The sequence below is a fragment of the Vigna umbellata genome, chromosome 4, assembly GCF_029865625.1.
Source record: "Vigna umbellata cultivar VRB3 chromosome 4, Vumbellata_1.0, whole genome shotgun sequence".
Taxonomy (NCBI): domain Eukaryota; kingdom Viridiplantae; phylum Streptophyta; class Magnoliopsida; order Fabales; family Fabaceae; genus Vigna; species Vigna umbellata.
This window is the reverse complement of record NC_142168.1, coordinates 3,949,676-3,970,794: the sequence shown is the minus strand read 5'-3', so window position 1 is coordinate 3,970,794 and position 21,119 is coordinate 3,949,676. Positions and strand designations below refer to the sequence as shown.

General features: G+C 38.2%; 2 protein-coding genes across 4 annotated transcripts; both read right to left on the bottom strand.

The window, feature by feature from the left end:
• Positions 1–264: 264 nt before the first annotated feature.
• On the bottom strand, positions 265–17,811 carry LOC148199045 (putative glucose-6-phosphate 1-epimerase). 3 transcript variants are annotated; one of them, XM_088112176.1, is made up of 11 exons: positions 17,538–17,811; positions 17,347–17,435; positions 14,596–14,691; positions 3,363–3,576; positions 3,176–3,250; positions 2,654–2,710; positions 2,408–2,571; positions 2,115–2,249; positions 1,395–1,497; positions 1,071–1,170; positions 265–955 (listed from the first exon to the last, which is right to left on the bottom strand). In XM_088112176.1, exons 4-11 carry the CDS (start codon positions 3,471–3,473, stop codon positions 747–749), a joined length of 954 nt encoding a protein of 317 aa, XP_087968302.1. In that variant the 5' UTR covers positions 3,474–3,576; positions 14,596–14,691; positions 17,347–17,435; positions 17,538–17,811; the 3' UTR covers positions 265–746. The 3 variants fall into 3 exon arrangements, with proteins under 3 accessions (XP_087968302.1, XP_087968304.1, XP_087968303.1); XM_088112178.1 differs by lacking the exon at positions 14,596–14,691 and adding an exon at positions 3,664–3,800; XM_088112177.1 differs by lacking the exon at positions 14,596–14,691.
• On the bottom strand, positions 9,759–14,261 carry LOC148199046 (uncharacterized). Its single transcript, XM_088112046.1, has 3 exons — positions 14,099–14,261; positions 13,904–13,995; positions 9,759–12,088 (listed from the first exon to the last, which is right to left on the bottom strand). Exon 3 carries the CDS (start codon positions 11,487–11,489, stop codon positions 9,759–9,761), a length of 1,731 nt encoding a protein of 576 aa, XP_087968172.1. The 5' UTR covers positions 11,490–12,088; positions 13,904–13,995; positions 14,099–14,261.
• Positions 17,812–21,119: the final 3,308 nt, after the last annotated feature.

Sequence of the window (21,119 nt, the reverse complement as noted above, 5' to 3'; positions counted from 1 at the left end):
ACCGATTCATAGTTTGAATAACCAACCGCAATGTCTCGAATCTCAAGCAGGAGAAGTGCTATTGCTTTTTGACGCACCACTTTTGACCCACTTTATTGAATACAGACATGAATTCAATTACATCACAGTCAACATCAGAATTCTTGACAATGTCATTCAATTGTAAACATCATTTATAATAAAAATATTGACTTCTAGATTACTTTAAAAGCCATTTATAGCATAATTCAGCCAACTAACCATGAAATAAAAACAGTGAGAGTATACAAAATTTATGTGAAGGTTATTGAATTATGCACGTATCACTGTAAAATGGAAAATGCCAAAAAAAGATGCATGATCACATTGTCCACTAATCACTCGTTTTATCTCTGTCATGAGAGGCAGATCATAGCCGTAACCATCCAATATAAGCAAATTGGAACACCAAAGCTAAATTATCCATGCCGTGGAACATATCATCAAATCCATGGAGAGAATAAACTCGGCACCAACTCAACAAATCTAATGCTTAAAGAAGGAGCATCCATAGCAGAACGGAAGGAACCAACTGACTAATGACCTGGTAACACTTGAAAGCCATTCTCACAAAAAACATAGGCCTCTATAAAGCACTATTTCTAGCCTAAGATCATAACAACATAAAACCTGACACTCCTACTGAACAGCACTATTTCTACAACTAGATGCTGCTACATTGCTGGATGTAGTAGCAGCATTAACTCAGACCCATTTTGTACAATTCCTCAAAGACCACTTCTGTCAAGACCAAGACGGTCACTGCAAAAACTTGATGGCACAACTGATAGCTGCAGCCGACCGGTCCATTCCTCTCCCGGCTTCAAGCTCACCGGTTTCTCTATCACCGCCCCGTCAACACAAAGCATCTGTTTGTACTCTTCATCACCAAAATCTACCATGGATTTTGATTTCTTTTCCCATGGATTCCACACAGCTGAACACACCATAAAAGTTAAGATGAAAAGGACTGATTTTATATTTTCTACAACTCGAAACCTTATCTACGTTTGTATTTTGTTTGTGGAAAAAATTTGCTACTTAGAGCTTACCAACATCAGGGAGACCTTCCTTCCTTGTAACAAATGTTCGCTTCTTCTCATGATCTAGCACTGCAATTATGTTTGGAGAGCTAAGATAAACTCGATCCGCCTGCCATGAAGGAAGTATGGATATTAAAAACATCTTCATTAGCCTTCATTGTGTCAAAACCAAAAGACTTTAGTAGTGGATACTGTGTGTTATTGACAAAACTGCAGCATAGGCCAGGAATATAGTGCTCTATTTATCTCAACCTGAAGTAATAGCTTAAATTGCAGCATGGAACTATAAATGTCTACATTTTGTTAACATCAATATAACCTAGAAGGGTTTACCTCAGATTCAAATGTTATTGCATCTCCTTGTTCAGTAAATCGTTCTTTTTTGAAAAGGTTGTCTAGGTAGTCCAGTGTCTCCAGACCTTCAATCCTTATCTCACTATAAAAATTGTTAATGTGACGTTAATAATGATCGTCAATCTTAAAATAAAATTTCCTGTTCTAAAACAATCAAAAGAGAGGTAGTTCAAGTAAAAATATGTAAACAAGAATCTATATAGGTAACAAGCATTGCAAACAGTAGTTTGCTTCAAATGCTTACAAATTCTATAGGCTGTGTAAGAACTTTGTACTTTCATTACGACTGATCACTTGTTTACATATTTCCCGATAACTGACATGAATAAAACTCATAATTCCAGTATTCGGAGAAGAATCCACCTAATATATAGAGTATCCATGCTAGTTTCAAATGATTAGAGTGTAAGTTGTTATTAGTTTCTAAAGAAGAGAAACAGTCCTCTAAGATCTGCTTGAATGTTAAAATCCCACAATTTAAAGCATTCAGCAAATGCAGAAACTACACGTTTCAGAACAAAAACCAAATATATTTGTCTACTATAAATATTGAACAAGGAAGTACCATTAGTGCTAATAAAACTCCCATCAAGTGTTCAGCAATCAATTTACTATGGAAAAGAAAAATGATGGTTGGACATCATCCCACACACTCAGAAAAGGGAATGCAGACCAAGTACAACAAAGAATTATCCATACCTAATGTCAGAAACCAATAAGTATGTGTGATCCGCGAATGAGAAACTAAATGGCTTGCCATTTATATTCCTGACTCTAGATATCAAAGTCAGGTCCCCATCTGCTGCAAGAGACACCCGAAGACGGAATTCAAAACTGGTACAATTATTAAACAATCGTTAGATTACTACTGCTTGAAATTTACTGCCAAACACAGGAAAAAGTAATATCGAGTGCATATATGCCAGATTCAAATTATCAAACACATGGAGAGTGGATATCCCTGTTATACTGTCACATCATGCTATTCATACCTGTGTGGCCAGCACTTCATATCTTCTTCAGATGATTTTAGCACCAGGTCAATGAAGGATTTCCCACTGGAGTCATTCCCAGGAAGAGGAGGAGGGTTTTCATCAATTGCCCACATTCTATTTCTTGCAAAACCATGCTGCTCCAGCGATCCACAGTTTTCAAACTGTGAAACAAATTCAGCTCAAGATATGTAAGTATGCATGTTACAAGTTATATAAAATGAACGTAAAAAGGAATAAGCTTGCCTGTGGAAAACACATGGGAATTCCTCCTCGAATTGCTTTTGGAGCCTTGAAAATTGCCTACAGATAATGGAAAAGGAAACAAAACAGTTAGTTATTACTACTTGCCTCTTTAAAAAGTATAATTGATTAAAGTTCTGTGTTCCTACAAAAGCATCAGTTAAGAAGTTGGTTTTGCCGTCAAAGTTTTTCATTATACCAGTATTCAACCCCAGTGGTTCCAAAGGACAAAAGCACTACAATGCACCATTCTTCCCTGTTTTTCTCTTGCATCGATGTGATTGATGGACAGCATAGAATACTATGATTCATCAAAATCCAAACTCTTCTTAAATTTATTGATTATTTGGGCAAATGCCCTTCACATGCCAGTTGCAATATAATGCAGATTATCCCAAAATGAAAATTTTCAGAAAGCAAGATTATGAAATATTGACATGTTTTCCTTATCAGCGCTGACAACTAACAAAATTCATATAATTTAAAATGTACAAATTGATTTTCAATCAAAATTGAAAGACATACCTTGCTGCTTGTGAATAGAAGTTCTTCCCCGTGCTCATTCCGCCATGAAGTGACCTGCGCCCCATGTAAGCTTACCTAATTTCGAGAAAAAACAGTTAATCTAAGTAATCGTAGTAATTAAATTTTAAAATCATAACTTTACCAAATGTTAAAACCGACACCAGTTTTGCAATGAACAATTTCTCACCCGTGCCGAAGAACCCCTTGGGGTCCGAAGCAGAACTTGATCAATTCCATTCCAGTCCTTTGTAATTTCAGTTGCTGCTCTATAGTCCCATACGGCTGCAGAATGCCCCATTCAAATTAATGCAGATCCTAAATTTCTTCAGCAAAATCCTATTAAGCTTCTCAAATTCAGAACATGCAAATGTCAGAGGATTGAAGGGGTCTCCACCTCACACCTATACCGTAACAAACACGTGAATTAGCCTCCTCGTCAGTTAAATCCAAAATCCCAACACCCAATTTCACTGAAAATTTCTTCTCACTGGTATGATTCAGATCTACGGAACAATAGACCTATTTAAACAAGAATCTGGAATGTGTGATAGAATTCCACGAAAACTCCAGAAAGCCAAGAGCAGAAACATTACACTGAACATTTAGCAATTGAATACCAATCTACCTGATACACATCCAAACATGTCCTTAAAACTTGTCAGATTCACAGCAGAAAAAGACAATTAAACACTGAAAAAACATAATAACTATCAGTAAATAAATAAATCACGCACGCATACATACATATACATACACACACATACATATATTACAGCTGTAATAAAATTAAAATTTTCTTTAATATAAGCAGAATACAATAACCATAATTTCTTCAGGAAAATTCAAATTAAGGAAGAATGTAACATCCCAATAAATGATAATTACCATTAATCAGAACTAATCACATTTACAGTAAACACAATACAGTCTTAATATAAATAACAGCTGTTCCAAAATAAAACAGCACGTACAGTAATTTACAGAAGCTGTTCAGAAATCTAAAACTGAACATACAGCACATAACAGTACTCAGAAATAAAAAAAAAACAGAACCAGTTACTGGACCAACGTTCTGCAACACTATACAGTCAACGCCAAAATGCTATACAGGAAGACTAACTATTGCTAATACTGTATAAACAGTGCTGTAAAACTACATACAGAATATCAAAATACAGCACCCAAAATTCTAAAAGCTGCTATAGAACGAGCCTCTACTGCTCAGCTTTAACTTCAACTTCCACAAGGTTGGCATCCTCCAAATTTTCTTCTTCCAGCATAGATTCAAGGGGAGCCTCACCGTCTGCTCACATCCACAACGGATGATCATTGCATTGACAAGACGGACATACAGAAACAGTAGACAACACAAGGAAAATTGCAAGGGTAAGCTTAGGTAATTTAATTCAATACAATCAACATGATTTAACATAATAAAATCAATCATACAGTTCATACAACATTAAACATAAATCCACGCATAAAGGAACTCATTCAAATTCTCATAATTATAGACTGTCCGGACTGTATGATCCATGTATCTACAGGCGTTCTTTGCACCCGGGTGATGTAGTAACTGGGATACCCTCAACAGCTGCCACCCGAGGTTAACCCTTATCAGCCCAAGTACTATAAGGACTAGGGCCTCCTGCCATTCCCACGCATGAACTACTCTCCTCTACATGAGGATGAGCAATCACGGAATATCAGGATGAACAGCCATCAGTAGCTTATCCATGGTCATACTACACTACTTCTCATATTCACATCATGGAGACGTTCCTCCTTGGAACGCTCTTTCACAATCCATTCCAAAAATCCATTCAATCCATAATTCGCACATATTCACAATTTCTCTTAATCAAATTTTCATTCTGTATTCACTCTCTTACTTTTAAGGAACAACCATCACTCAATAGATAGGAAGGAACATATTGCAGTACTCATACATCCACGTTTCTGAACGATAGAAACGAGCCATTTATCCCTTGATACTTGATGACACTTAATACTTTAAAAAGCTTGATCTTAGAATTTATGGATAATACTTAGAAAATTTTAAGTATAAAGACTCCAGGCAGAATCCAAAGAATTAAACCAGTAAGAATTATTTAGATAAACAACCAAATATATTGAATTCAGAAAACAACACTGCCAGTCTAAGACCGAACGTTAATTAATAATTTGGACGAACGCCAGATACGTTCGCTCACGAAGCCATGAAAGACGAGCGTTCAATTACAAAACCGAACGCTGCTCAGAACGAACGCCAGATCAATGATCGAGCACCAAGTAGAACGAACGTGTACTTTGAACGAACGCGCATTTGAACGCACGTGCACTTGAACGAACGTCCGTTATCAGACCGAACGCTAACTAGGACGAACGCTCAATCTAAGATCGAGAGTTACTTTGGACGAACGCTCAGTAAAATACTAAGCGCCCCTTATGACGAACGCTGGTAAACAAAACCGAGCGTCCCAACTATACTTAACTATTTTTCAATGGTTGGACACGCTAGGCTAAGCCGAACGCTCACGCCTAACTCTTAACACCAATAACGCTCGTTCTAAATCAGAGTCCTTTCCAAATGAAAGGATCCTCATTTTAAGTGATGTTCCAGGGAAACCGAACGGTATAAGACCGTTCGATAACGAGCGCACATGATCAATCAGAGAAGATGAAATTTCCAGATTTTTCAACTCGATAACTTCACCGATTTTCATATGATTCATAAACTTAGAATTTTATTTCCAACATTATTTCATACCTTACAGAATTTCCCAATTCAAACGTATCATTCCAATCATCCAGAATTCAAATCATAATACAGTCCATACATTTCATTTTCTGCATAATTTCAAACAACATTTCTGATATACATCCAGTTCAACTCTGCTGATTCATGCACACACTCAAAATTCATCTATGGCATACATTTCAGACAACCAGCACACTTCCACAGTATTCATCTTTCATATGCAACCAGTACAACAAGTTCTTTTCACACATAATTACACATCACGTATTTCATACATTTCAGACATTCAACATTATTCATTACTGTCATACAGATCAAACATATATTAAATGAAATTACTAAGCTTCCCTTACCTGTTACTGCAGTATTCTCCAAATTGCTTAAAATTTCACTCTAGCACTCACGGCTTTCTATCCAGTAAATCACTCAACCACTTCCACTAAATCTAATACACCAAAATCATCACAGATCAGATTTCTAATTCTGCATGCAACCAGAATTTTGGTTCGCATAAACTAAATGAACAATTATGCAGAATGAGAACTTACCAGTTCAGTTCTCAATTCTGTTCGGATCAACTTGATACTCACGGTGCAGGGAACTTTTCTACTGGTTCTGAAATGGGATTGGAGTAGATTATGGTGAGTTACTTCAGAGAGGAGATGAAAGAGTGCAGAGAAATGCAGAGAATATGGAAGATCAGAAATTGGAGAGGAAGAATGTGATTGCATGGAATGAAGAGAAGTGTTTTTCAGAGAAATCACTTTCTCTCCCTCGTCAAACGTTGAGCAGTTATTCACTGCCACCTGGTTTCCAATACTGATTTTAGAAGCTTCCAAATTGACATATGGCATTCAGTGCATGTAGAGAGGATTTAGTGGAATTTTGACGTGGCAGGTAATTTAAAACAGTGATCAGAGAATGGATTTAAGTGTGTTAATTTTATCAGGTTCTCACATTCCCCCTAACTACAAAAATTTTCGTCCTCGAAAATTCTAAGGCTTACCAGGGAATAGATGTGGATACAACTCCTTCACTGCCTCTTCAACCTCCCATGTTGAGTCACCAGTCTTTGCATTCCACACCACTTTCACAAGACGAACATCCTTCCCTTTGTAGAGTCTGGTGCGGCTGTCTTCCACACAAACAGGTTGCATCTCCAGTGTTCGATCTGGCCTAAGTTGGATATCTTCTAACTCCAATACGTGTGATGGATCTGCTATATACTTCCGGAGTTGTGAAACATGAAAGACTGGATGCAGGTTGGACAGTTGAGGTGGCAAAGCCAGTTCATACGCCACTGCTCCAATCTTCTTCAGAATTTGATAAGGTCCAACGTACTTGGGAGAAAGCTTCTTTGGACGCAGGACTCTTCCCACACCAGTGACTGGATTCAACCTCAGGAAACACGTGATCTCCAGCAGCAAACTCTAAGGGTCTTCTTCTCTTATCTGCATACGATTTCTGCCTACTTTGAGAAGTCTTCAACGTTCTTGAATCAATTTCACTTTCTCTGTTGTTTGCTGGATTAATTCTGGTCCAGTTACTGCAGTTTCACCTTCTTGGAACCAACACAAAGGAGTTCTACATTTTCTTCCATAAAGAGCTTCAAACGGTGCCATTCCTATGCTTGCTTGATAACTGTTGTTATAGGTAAATTCAACCAGTGGCAGAACTTCATCCCAAACCCCCATATGATCTATCACACATGTTCTCAACAAGTCTTCAAGAGTCTGGATGGTTCGTTCAGATTGGCCATCCGTTTGAGGGTGATAAGCAGAACTCATTTGCAGTTTGCTTCCCAATTCTCCTTGCAGTGACTGCCAAAAACGAGATGTGAATCTCGTGTCTCTATCTGATATAATGCTTGAAGGAACTCCATGCAGTCTAACAATCTCCTTAACGTACAGCTTTGCCAAGTTGGTCATAGACATCTTCAAATTAACAGCAAGGAAGTGAGCGCTCTTAGTCAATCTGTCTACAATCACCCAAATTGAATCGTGGTTCGGACTGTGCGCGGCAGATGAGTCACGAAATCCATAGAGATGCCATCCCACTTCCATTCTGGAATTTCCAATGGCTGCAGCAATCCTCCAGGTCTTTGGTGTTCAGCCTTAGCTCTTTGACAGGTTAAGCAAGTTGACACAAAACGTGCAATGTCACTCTTCATACCCGGCCACCAGAAGGATAAACGAAGGTCTTGATACATCTTAGTCATGCCAGGATGCATGCTAAGACGGCTGCGATGTCCCTCCTCCAATATAATTCTTTTCAACTCTCCATCGTTTGGAATGCACGTTCTACCCATGTAACGTAACATGCCATCCGTTCCAGCATTGAATCCCTTAGCCTGATCTTTACCGAGCACGTTAAAGATTTTCACCAATTCTTCATCTTCACGTTGCTTCATCCAAATTCTGTCAAACACATCACTGGAAATTCTAAGATTACAGCATCTGATAACGTCCGTTCCTACATCAAACTGCAATCTTAGATCTCTAAAACTCTCCACCAAATTCCACTCCTTTATCATCATTGCCGAAACCCTTACTGCTTTCCTACTCAATGCATCAGCCACCACGTTTGCTTTTCCAGGATGATACAGTAATTCAAATTCGTAATCCTTCAAGAATTCAAGCCACCTCCTTTGCCTCATATTCAACTCCTTTTGATCAAAGAGGTACTTGAGACTCTTGTGATCACTAAATACTTGAAACGTTGCACCATACAGATAATGCCTCCAGATTTTTAAAGCAAACACGACTGCTGCCAGCTCCAAGTCGTGTGTGGGGTAATTCTTCTCATGAATTTTTAACTGCCTAGAAGCGTATGCCACTGCCCTTCGTTCCTGCATCAGTACACAGCCCAAACCTTGATACGATGCATCACAATATACCTCAAAAGGTTTGGCCGTGTCTGGAATGACCAACACAGGAGCGCTTGTTAATTTCTTCTTCAATTCCTGAAAGCTCTCCTCACATCTATCAGTCCAAGCAAACGGCTGGTCCTTCCTGGTGAGGTAAGTTAGAGGGGCTACTATCTTAGAAAATCCCTCAATAAATCGCCTATAGTAGCCCGCAAGCCCCACAAAGCTCCTAACTTCTGTTACAGAACGTGGACTCTCCCAATCCAGCACTGCCTTCACCTTGGCTGGATCCACTGCAATACCACCAGCAGACACAACGTGTCCCAAAAATTGGATCTCCTTCATCCAGAATTCACACTTTGAACGCTTGGCATACAGTTCTTTCTCCCTCAATACACTCAAGACAGTCCTCAAATGGTCTTCATGCTCTTCAAAGCTCTTGGAATAAATGAGGATATCATCAATAAACACCACAACAAATTTATCCAGGTACGGTCTAAAAATTCTGTTCATGTAATCCATGAAGATTGCAGGTGCGTTTGTCACTCCAAAGGGCATCACCACATACTCATAATGGCCATAGCGTGACCGAAATGCAGTCTTCTGAATGTCCTCCTCTTTAACTCTGATTTGATGATAGCCCGAACGTAGATCAATCTTAGAAAATACACACGCACCATGCAACTGGTCCAGCAGGTCATCAATCCTTGGAAGAGGATACTTGTTCTTGATGGTCAGCTTATTGAGTTGTCTATAGTCAATGCATAGCCGTGAGCTGCCATCCTTCTTCTTTACCAACAATACAGGCGCTCCCCAAGGAGAAGCACTCGGCCTGATGAACTTCTTATCCATTAAATCTTCAATTTGCTTCTTAAGCTCTACCAACTCAGCTGGTGCCATTCTGTAAGGTTGAACCGAGATGGGTGCAGCAGTAGTTACCAACTCAATGGTGAATTCTACCTCACGGATGGAGGTAGACCAGGGACTTCATCCGGAAAAACATCCGAAAATTCATCTATTACAGTTCGTCCTCCACTGTTATCAATAGTGGATGAACGCTCTATCTCATCATCTCCATACGTCATAATCAGAAAGCAGCTTGCTCCCTCCATAATGTCCTCCTTAAACTGTCCAAGAGTAATAGACAGTTCTTCTTCTTCTTCATTTGGGAAGATCAACTCCTTCTTCCCACAATCAATGAGGATCCGATTGACATTCAACCAATCCATCCCCAAAATTATTTCTAAGTCTTGAAGGGGTAGGCAAATGAGATTAACTTTATATTTACGTCCCTCAACTTCTATAGGACATCTCACACAAACTGTAGATGTCTTAATCCCACCAGCTGCTGGGGTTGACACCACCAGATCAAACTGTAATTCGCTCTCCACTAATCCCAGCTTCTCAACACACGCCTTCGAGATGAAGGAATGAGTTGCCCCCGAATCATACAACACATCACACGGCTTCCCAAACAGTAAGCAAGTACTGGTGATTAGTGTACCTGAACGAGCAGCTTCAGCACCAGTAATGGCATACACCCTTCCTGTTGCTTGTGCACGTCCACCTCTTCCCTGTTGAGTTCTTCCAGCATTTGGAGGTCTCATCACTGCACGGCCTCCCATATTACACTCCTGATCCGAGTGTCCGTTCCTCCCACATTTGTTGCAATGTTTCCCTCCAGCAAGTTGAGGACACGCCCATCTCAAATGCGGTCCTCCACACTGATAACACGTCAGACTCCTCTGCTGCCCAGTTTGGCCAACAGTGACCAAGGCTTGTGATCCACCTGATGATTGAGTTGGACGAACGTATGGGGACCTTCTTACGTTCGTTGTGTTTCTGGATACCACCTGCCCCCTATTCATCTGCTGCTTCTTCAGTTGTTCAGCCTCAGCAACGTTCTTCTCCAGTACCTTTGCTCTTTCAACCATGGCAGGGAAAGACCGAATGCACAGGCAGGATATCAACACTTTCAAATCACTTCTAAGTCCATTCTCAAACTTCCTGCACTGCCATTCTTCGTTTGTAGCCATGGTGTTAAAACGGACCAGATGCTTAAATTTGTTGGTGTATTCCGAGACGGACATACCACCTTGCACCAGTTGAAGGAACTCCACTTCCTTAGCAAACCGCACACTATCAGGAAAATACTCTTCATAAAATTTGGTTCTAAAAACCTCCCAGGAAATTGGATTCTGCGCATCTGTTAGGATGGCCTTCATGCTCGCCCACCAATGACTAGCTTCACCAGTCAATAAGTACTCTGTAAATGCCAAACGATTTTCATTTGGACATCTTTTGGCATCATAGATACGCTCCATATCCCTCAACCATTGATCAGCTTCATCCGGAAGCCCTTTGCCATTGAATTTGGCTGGATGGTGCTGCAATAAACTCTCTAAACTCCATTCTGCATGAGGTGCAGCGTTAGAAGAAGAGGCTCCTGGTGTGCCTCGGCCAGCTGCCAAAATATCCATTAGTTGTCTCTGCGTTGCTTCTGAATGAACACGAGAAGCCTCCATACTTTGCATTGCTTCCTGGTTTTGCCTCATCAAGGCAGCGTTCTGCTCCACCAAAGTTGCGTTCTGTTGTTGAAGCCTGTCTATGACTGCCTCCAACACACGGGCACTAACTGTTGCATCAGATTCGTTCGGCTGAGGTGGGGGAGGAAGTCTAGGAGCCATTCGTTTTCTGGATCAGAGAAAACGTACGTTAGCTATGTTCAAGAGTTAAAAATTACTAACTCATCAAACACATATCAAGCACACAACGAAAAGCACAGTGCACTCATACCCTATATGTCCTTAAAAGAACAAAACTGCTCTGATACCAATAAATGTAACATCCCAATAAATGATAATTACCATTAATCAGAACTAATCACATTTACAGTAAACACAATACAGTCTTAATATAAATAACAGCTGTTCCAAAATAAAACAGCACGTACAGTAATTTACAGAAGCTGTTCAGAAATCTAAAACTGAACATACAGCACATAACAGTACTCAGAAATAAAAAAAAACAGAACCAGTTACTGGACCAACGTTCTGCAACACTATACAGTCAACGTCCCAAAATGCTATACAGGAAGACTAACTATTGCTAATACTGTATAAACAGTGCTGTAAAACTACATACAGAATATCAAAATACAGCACCCAAAATTCTAAAAGCTGCTATAGAACGAGCCTCTACTGCTCAGCTTTAACTTCAACTTCCACAAGGTTGGCATCCTCCAAATTTTCTTCTTCCAGCATAGATTCAAGGGGAGCCTCACCGTCTGCTCACATCCACAACGGATGATCATTGCATTGACAAGACGGACATACAGAAACAGTAGACAACACAAGGAAAATTGCAAGGGTAAGCTTAGGTAATTTAATTCAATACAATCAACATGATTTAACATAATAAAATCAATCATACAGTTCATACAACATTAAACATAAATCCACGCATAAAGGAACTCATTCAAATTCTCATAATTATAGACTGTCCGGACTGTATGATCCATGTATCTACAGGCGTTCTTTGCACCCGGGTGATGTAGTAACTGGGATACCCTCAACAGCTGCCACCCGAGGTTAACCCTTATCAGCCCAAGTACTATAAGGACTAGGGCCTCCTGCCATTCCCACGCATGAACTACTCTCCTCTACATGAGGATGAGCAATCACGGAATATCAGGATGAACAGCCATCAGTAGCTTATCCATGGTCATACTACACTACTTCTCATATTCACATCATGGAGACGTTCCTCCTTGGAACGCTCTTTCACAATCCATTCCAATAAATCCATTCAATCCATAATTCGCACATATTCACAATTTCTCTTAATCAAATTTTCATTCTGTATTCACTCTCTTACTTTTAAGGAACAACCATCACTCAATAGATAGGAAGGAACATATTGCAGTACTCATACATCCACGTTTCTGAACGATAGAAACGAGCCATTTATCCCTTGATACTTGATGACACTTAATACTTTAAAAAGCTTGATCTTAGAATTTATGGATAATACTTAGAAAAATTTTAAGTATAAAGACTCCAGGCAGAATCCAAAGAATTAAACCAGTAAGAATTATTTAGATAAACAACCAAATATAATTGAATTCAGAAAACAACACTGCCAGTCTAAGACCGAACGTTAATTAATAATTTGGACGAACGCCAGATACGTTCGCTCACGAAGCCATGAAAGACGAGCGTTCAATTACAAAACCGAACGCTGCTCAGAACGAACGCCAGATCAATGATCGAGCACCAAGTAGAACGAACGTGTACTTTGAACGAACGCGCATTTGAACGCACGTGCACTTGAACGAACGTCCGTTATCAGACCGAACGCTAACTAGGACGAACGCTCAATCTAAGATCGAGAGTTACTTTGGACGAACGCTCAGTAAAATACTAAGCGCCCCTTATGACGAACGCTGGTAAACAAAACCGAGCGTCCCAACTATACTTAACTATTTTTCAATGGTTGGACACGCTAGGCTAAGCCGAACGCTCACGCCTAACTCTTAACACCAATAACGCTCGTTCTAAATCAGAGTCCTTTCCAAATGAAAGGATCCTCATTTTAAGTGATGTTCCAGGGAAACCGAACGGTATAAGACCGTTCGATAACGAGCGCACATGATCAATCAGAGAAGATGAAATTTCCAGATTTTTCAACTCGATAACTTCACCGATTTTCATATGATTCATAAACTTAGAATTTATTTCCAACATTATTTCATACCTTACAGAATTTCCCAATTCAAACGTATCATTCCAAATCATCCAGAATTCAAATCATAATACAGTCCATACATTTCATTTTCTGCATAATTTCAAACAACATTTCTGATATACATCCAGTTCAACTCTGCTGATTCATGCACACACTCAAAATTCATCTATGGCATACATTTCAGACAACCAGCACACTTCCACAGTATTCATCTTTCATATGCAACCAGTACAACAAGTTCTTTTCACACATAATTACACATCACGTATTTCATACATTTCAGACATTCAACATTATTCATTACTGTCATACAGATCAAACATATATTAAATGAAATTACTAAAGCTTCCCTTACCTGTTACTGCAGTATTCTCCAAATTGCTTAAAATTTCACTCTAGCACTCACGGCTTTCTATCCAGTAAATCACTCAACCACTTCCACTAAATCTAATACACCAAAATCATCACAGATCAGATTTCTAATTCTGCATGCAACCAGAATTTTGGTTCGCATAAACTAAATGAACAATTATGCAGAATGAGAACTTACCAGTTCAGTTCTCAATTCTGTTCGGATCAACTTGATACTCACGGTGCAGGGAACTTTTCTACTGGTTCTGAAATGGGATTGGAGTAGATTATGGTGAGTTACTTCAGAGAGGAGATGAAAGAGTGCAGAGAAATGCAGAGAATATGGAAGATCAGAAATTGGAGAGGAAGAATGTGATTGCATGGAATGAAGAGAAGTGTTTTTCAGAGAAATCACTTTCTCTCCCTCGTCAAACGGTTGAGCAGTTATTCACTGCCACCTGGTTTCCAATACTGATTTTAGAAGCTTCCAAATTGACATATGGCATTCAGTGCATGTAGAGAGGATTTAGTGGAATTTTGACGTGGCAGGTAATTTAAAACAGTGATCAGAGAATGGATTTAAGTGTGTTAATTTTATCAGGTTCTCACAAAGAAAAACCAAACACTAATAAATCTCAAGAGAATACTGAATAATAAATCTCCCATTAACCAAACACTGGTAATAAGTTTACTTACTTCAACAATCCGGAATCAGGAATTCTAAGTCTAAACCGACACCAGGTCTTGGATGCAGAGAGAAGCAGCAGTAGGAGCCAGAATAATGCATGACCTCTGTGAAATGAGTTAAGAAAATTCACACATCCAATGACACGAGCAGCACATGCTCATCAAGTACATAGATACATACATGACGAAGAAGAAGCGTTCAAAAAGTTGAAAGGTACCCTTTTCTTAGAAGTATGCATTCAAGACCATACTTGCAATTGAATCAAGAAAGTTCAAAACTTTCAACAACCCCAAGATTTGAAAAACCAAAAAAACTACAGCAAATGGTAGGTGGCAATGTTGTGTGAAGGCGAGATAAAACTTTTACAGAAGCTTAAGATAAGGAGCAAAAACCGGTCTTGTAAATTCTGTGTCTGTTGGCTGCTGAAGAGATCTAGTTCTTGGACGTGGAGATACGAAAAGTAAATGTACACATGTACAAACCGTTAAAAAATTTAAACATTTTTTAATGACAATTAAACTACATTAATTTTGTGTACAAGATTTAAAACCAGAATAAAATATACACCATTCTAGTACAGGGTTGAAAGCTACTTTTTCTTTGGACTGTGGTGGACAGAATCAAGAGTCACATACACAACACACAGCACAACACAATCGAAGGTGATGGATGAATCCATCTCAAGATGTAAACCAATAGAAAAAACAAAAAAAAACATTTATGTCTTAAACACAGAACACACAACACAGAGACATCACATCACTTCAGCATACTATTATAAGGGCATGCGTAGATGTTCGGTATTTCTTCCAATGAGGTGTGCAAAATGGATTTGTCACCGCAATCCCGGGCTTATCTTTCAATTTCTCTTTCTTTTTTCTTTTAGCACGGTGTAACATCCCAAAATACAGTAATCACCATAAATTAGAATTAATTACAATTAACAGTAATTAAGCAGTCTTTACAAATAACCGAGTTCCAAAATCCAAACGGCTTAAGAGGCAGCGTTTCAATATACAGCTCAAAACAACGAGCACTAATAACGAACGGTTTTACCAAAACATATAACCGAACGTCCAAAAATAAACTAAACATTTACAATCTAATCTAACGAGCGCTCTAAGGCTCGGCCTTTACTTCTACTTCCACCAGATTAGCTTCATCCAAATTTTCTTCTTCCAGCATTTCTTCAAGGGACGCACCACCATCTGCTCACATCCACAACGGATGATCATTGCAAGACAGGACGAACGTACAAGGACAATTGACAACACAAGGAAAACGAAAGGGTAAGCTTATAATATTTAATTCATACATTCAACATACTCATTCAACATTTCAAATGCACACGCACAACATACAATTCAACATAATGTAACATAGTAAATTTATATATATTCTAGACGACCGTCCGGACTGTATGAACCGTGTAGCTACAGGCGTCCTTGCACCCGAGTGGTGTATTAGCCGGGATATACCTAATCAGCTACCACTCGAGGTTAATCCCTCGCCCATAACTAAGCGATGAACGAAGAACCTCCTGCCATTCCCACGCATGACTACCCCCTTCTACATAAAGATGAGTATCACGGACAGTCATACTTTACCAATTCAATATTCAATCATATATGAGACATTCCTCCCTGGAACGCTCGTCCAAAATCCAACATCATAAATTCGCTCCATATGGCGTTCACACTTTAATTTATCATATTTCATCATCTTTTTCATCTTTAGATTTAGAAGTAAAAAAATGACGAACGCTCAGTCCACTGAAAACTTAGGACGAACGTCCAAATGAAGTTACTGGATACTCAGGAAAATATATGTAACGAACGTAATTTCTGTTTGGCCAGTTAAATGAACTGACTCGACTTGAAGTGTACGGGTACTTAGAAAATAATAGTGATAAAAACTTGGTCCAGATTTAATGCACAATGGAGGGTCAAGAACACTTAGAATTTTATTTGAAGAGATTTGCATATGAAAACTAATGCCAGGAATTGAACGAACGTAAAGAAAATAAATACTTAATACTTTGAACGAACGCTATTTTATCAGACATTTATCCAATTAGTACGAGCGCTTGGTATGAGACCTAGCGAGATTTAGAACGGACGCTCGTTATAAGACCGAGCGCTATTTAGGACGAACGTTCGACATAAGGCCGAACGATACTAAGGACGAACGCTCGACATAAGGCCGAACGCTATTAAGGACGAACGCTTCGGTTAAAGACCGAGCGTTACGTATTCATAAAGTTTCAAATATTTATATACAGCTGAGCTGAACCGAACGCTCAGACATTCAATTGGGGACGCTCGTTCTCGAGCAGAATTCTTTCCAAATGAAAGAAATTCCATTCTAAGTTATTTTAAGGGAAACCGAACGGTCTATGACCGTACGATGACGAGCGTCATTTATCAAGGGGATGATTTAAGTTTCAGATTTCTCAAACTTAACAAATTTCCAGATTTTCAACCTTTAAATTTATACTTTATAATTCATAGGATTTTCAATTTATAAACTTTATAACATGCATTCCAGTAACTTCATATTCAACATCAAAATACAGATTTACTTCATACAACATAACATCCATTTTTCATACGTATCAAACCAACATGCAGATCAATCAAAATCAGAAATCATATTCCATAACAGTGGTCGTCCATACAGCTCAAACATCATACTTTTCATACATGCAATCCAGATTACACAACATACAAGTATAAATTAAACATATAAGCTTCCCTTACCTGGTTAGCAGTGTTCGCCCTAATGCAAGGTTATGGTGCTTCCTCTAATAGCTTTCTACTCCAGGTTCACTTACTAACTCCACTTAAATCTATACACAAAAATCAAAATAACTCAGATCTTACTCATGCATGAACCCAGAAACTGGTTCGCATGAAACCTAAGGGACGAATGACGGGAAGAGAGGACTTACCAGTTTAGATCCTACTTCTATTCGGTCCAAAATAACGCCCACGTCTCAGAGAGCGTTCCTATGGTTCTGAAACTGTGATTGGAGAATAAACGTGAGATTTTTCGTAGAGAGAAGTTGGAAGCTTTAGAGAGAAGATGGAGAAAATGGAGGTTTGGGTTCAGAGGTAGAAGATGAATGGTGCAGGTGAGTGGAAGGGTTTTCGAAAAACCACTTTTGTTCCTTCCAATTCCAGACGAACGAGCGTCTCATTTTCGGACACCTGCACCCCCACTCTGACTTCAGAAACTTCCAACGTGACAAGTGGCATGCGTGCATGCAGCGCTTGGTGCGTTTTTAATGCACTGAGCGTGTGACGTGGCGTGAAATGATGATTTTGGACAGATAATTAGCAGAGTAATATTTCTGGGCCTCACACACGGAAACACTGACCATTTTCTTTCTTTTTAATATACTGAGACAGAGCGCACAAAAAAAAAATTGAAATTCCCACAATAAAAAATTTTAGTCTAATAAATTATCATTATCCTCCCTATATTATTAGTATGACAATAATATTAATAATAATAATTATTATTATACTATCATTTCGTCACGGCTGTTCAATTGAGACGATAAGGGCAAAGAGACGTCCATGGAATTCTAGACTCTGCATCACCGTTAGTATTTTGAACATTAAATTTACATTTATTCATACAATATGTTGTTTACTAATATTATCTTCATTATCTTTTTCACTGTGCACATTTATTTCTTTCCTGTCTCTTTCAATCATGATTACATACACATTTTTTGCATTTTGTTGTACTGAAATTATTTTTTCTTTTTAAACTTTTCAATCTTTTCATTCTACAGTAAACCATTGTATTAATGGCTAAGGTTTAATATTTTTAAAAACAAAAACCTTGAACTGATTAATTTTTTAGTTGGAGTCTTAAATTAGAAATTATAATTTTGATCTTCTGCAACTTATAAGGAGTACCTGAAATTATTTAAATCGATACAAAATATTGTTTTTCTTTGACTTCGAACCAGTAAATTAACTTGAACTCGCTTATAAAATTCGCAAACTATAAACGGCATAACTAATTATATATATAGATTAAAGACTTAATTAATTTTTAAAAGTGTAGATGAGCTATTATTATATTATAAGCTTATATTTGATTTTATATGGAAACCCAGTTTGTTTCATTCATCTATTTTTAAAACTTTAAATATATCAAGTATTAATTTTGAGTTATGTCATTATATTTACTGGATATTTAATAAGTTTATATAAAGAGCGATAAATTTATTGAATATTCAAGAAAAAGAATTATATGCAAAACAATTTCAAAACAATGTTGTTTTAGTTTGGGGTTAAGGTTAAGTTTTTTTTAAAAAGGTTTTCCTGTTCGATCGAACCAAAGTTCTACCTACAAAGAATATTTCAGTGTTTATTTGAATGTCCTATATTAAAAGACAATCATTTATTAATATTGATTATTTATTACCTAAATATAATAATATGACATAGAATTGTAATTATTTTTAGTGTAAATTTTACTTAATTCAACCAACCGATTTATCACTGTTTATATAGAATTAAAAGACTGTTTTATATAGAATTAAAAGAATTATTGACTGCTCAATGATTAACTGTAACATCCCAATAAATGATAATTACCATTAATCAGAACTAATCACATTTACAGTAAACACAATACAGTCTTAATATAAATAACAGCTGTTCCAAAATAAAACAGCACGTACAGTAATTTACAGAAGCTGTTCAGAAATCTAAAACTGAACATACAGCACATAACAGTACTCAGAAATAAAAAAAAACAGAACCAGTTACTGGACCAACGTTCTGCAACACTATACAGTCAACGTCCCAAAATGCTATACAGGAAGACTAACTATTGCTAATACTGTATAAACAGTGCTGTAAAACTACATACAGAATATCAAAATACAGCACCCAAAATTCTAAAAGCTGCTATAGAACGAGCCTCTACTGCTCAGCTTTAACTTCAACTTCCACAAGGTTGGCATCCTCCAAATTTTCTTCTTCCAGCATAGATTCAAGGGGAGCCTCACCGTCTGCTCACATCCACAACGGATGATCATTGCATTGACAAGACGGACATACAGAAACAGTAGACAACACAAGGAAAATTGCAAGGGTAAGCTTAGGTAATTTAATTCAATACAATCAACATGATTTAACATAATAAAATCAATCATACAGTTCATACAACATTAAACATAAATCCACGCATAAAGGAACTCATTCAAATTCTCATAATTATAGACTGTCCGGACTGTATGATCCATGTATCTACAGGCGTTCTTTGCACCCGGGTGATGTAGTAACTGGGATACCCTCAACAGCTGCCACCCGAGGTTAACCCTTATCAGCCCAAGTACTATAAGGACTAGGGCCTCCTGCCATTCCCACGCATGAACTACTCTCCTCTACATGAGGATGAGCAATCACGGAATATCAGGATGAACAGCCATCAGTAGCTTATCCATGGTCATACTACACTACTTCTCATATTCACATCATGGAGACGTTCCTCCTTGGAACGCTCTTTCACAATCCATTCCAATAAATCCATTCAATCCATAATTCGCACATATTCACAATTTCTCTTAATCAAATTTTCATTCTGTATTCACTCTCTTACTTTTAAGGAACAACCATCACTCAATAGATAGGAAGGAACATATTGCAGTACTCATACATCCACGTTTCTGAACGATAGAAACGAGCCATTTATCCCTTGATACTTGATGACACTTAATACTTTAAAAAGCTTGATCTTAGAATTTATGGATAATACTTAGAAAAATTTTAAGTATAAAGACTCCAGGCAGAATCCAAAGAATTAAACCAGTAAGAATTATTTAGATAAACAACCAAATATAATTGAATTCAGAAAACAACACTGCCAGTCTAAGACCGAACGTTAATTAATAATTTGGACGAACGCCAGATACGTTCGCTCACGAAGCCATGAAAGACGAGCGTTCAATTACAAAACCGAACGCTGCTCAGAACGAACGCCAGATCAATGATCGAGCACCAAGTAGAACGAACGTGTACTTTGAACGAACGCGCATTTGAACGCACGTGCACTTGAACGAACGTCCGTTATCAGACCGAACGCTAACTAGGACGAACGCTCAATCTAAGATCGAGAGTTACTTTGGACGAACGCTCAGTAAAATACTAAGCGCCCCTTATGACGAACGCTGGTAAACAAAACCGAGCGTCCCAACTATACTTAACTATTTTTCAATGGTTGGACACGCTAGGCTAAGCCGAACGCTCACGCCTAACTCTTAACACCAATAACGCTCGTTCTAAATCAGAGTCCTTTCCAAATGAAAGGATCCTCATTTTAAGTGATGTTCCAGGGAAACCGAACGGTATAAGACCGTTCGATAACGAGCGCACATGATCAATCAGAGAAGATGAAATTTCCAGATTTTTCAACTCGATAACTTCACAGATTTTCATATGATTCATAAACTTAGAATTTTATTTCCAACATTATTTCATACCTTACAGAATTTCCCAATTCAAACGTA

Bases quoted from the DNA above. Each gene is read 5' to 3' on its own strand.
- LOC148199045 (XM_088112176.1), bottom strand. From the start codon at position 3,473: ATGGGGCATTCTGCAGCCGTATGGGACTATAGAGCAGCAACTGAAATT. The intron at 3,251-3,362 runs GTGAGAAATTGT...TCTCGAAATTAG, and splicing joins CAAGGGGTTCTTCGGCACGG to GTAAGCTTACATGGGGCGCA. The intron at 2,250-2,407 runs GTATGAATAGCA...TAATTGTACCAG, and splicing joins ATGAAGTGCTGGCCACACAG to TTTTGAATTCCGTCTTCGGG.
- LOC148199046 (XM_088112046.1), bottom strand. From the start codon at position 11,489: ATGGCTCCTAGACTTCCTCCCCCACCTCAGCCGAACGAATCTGATGCA.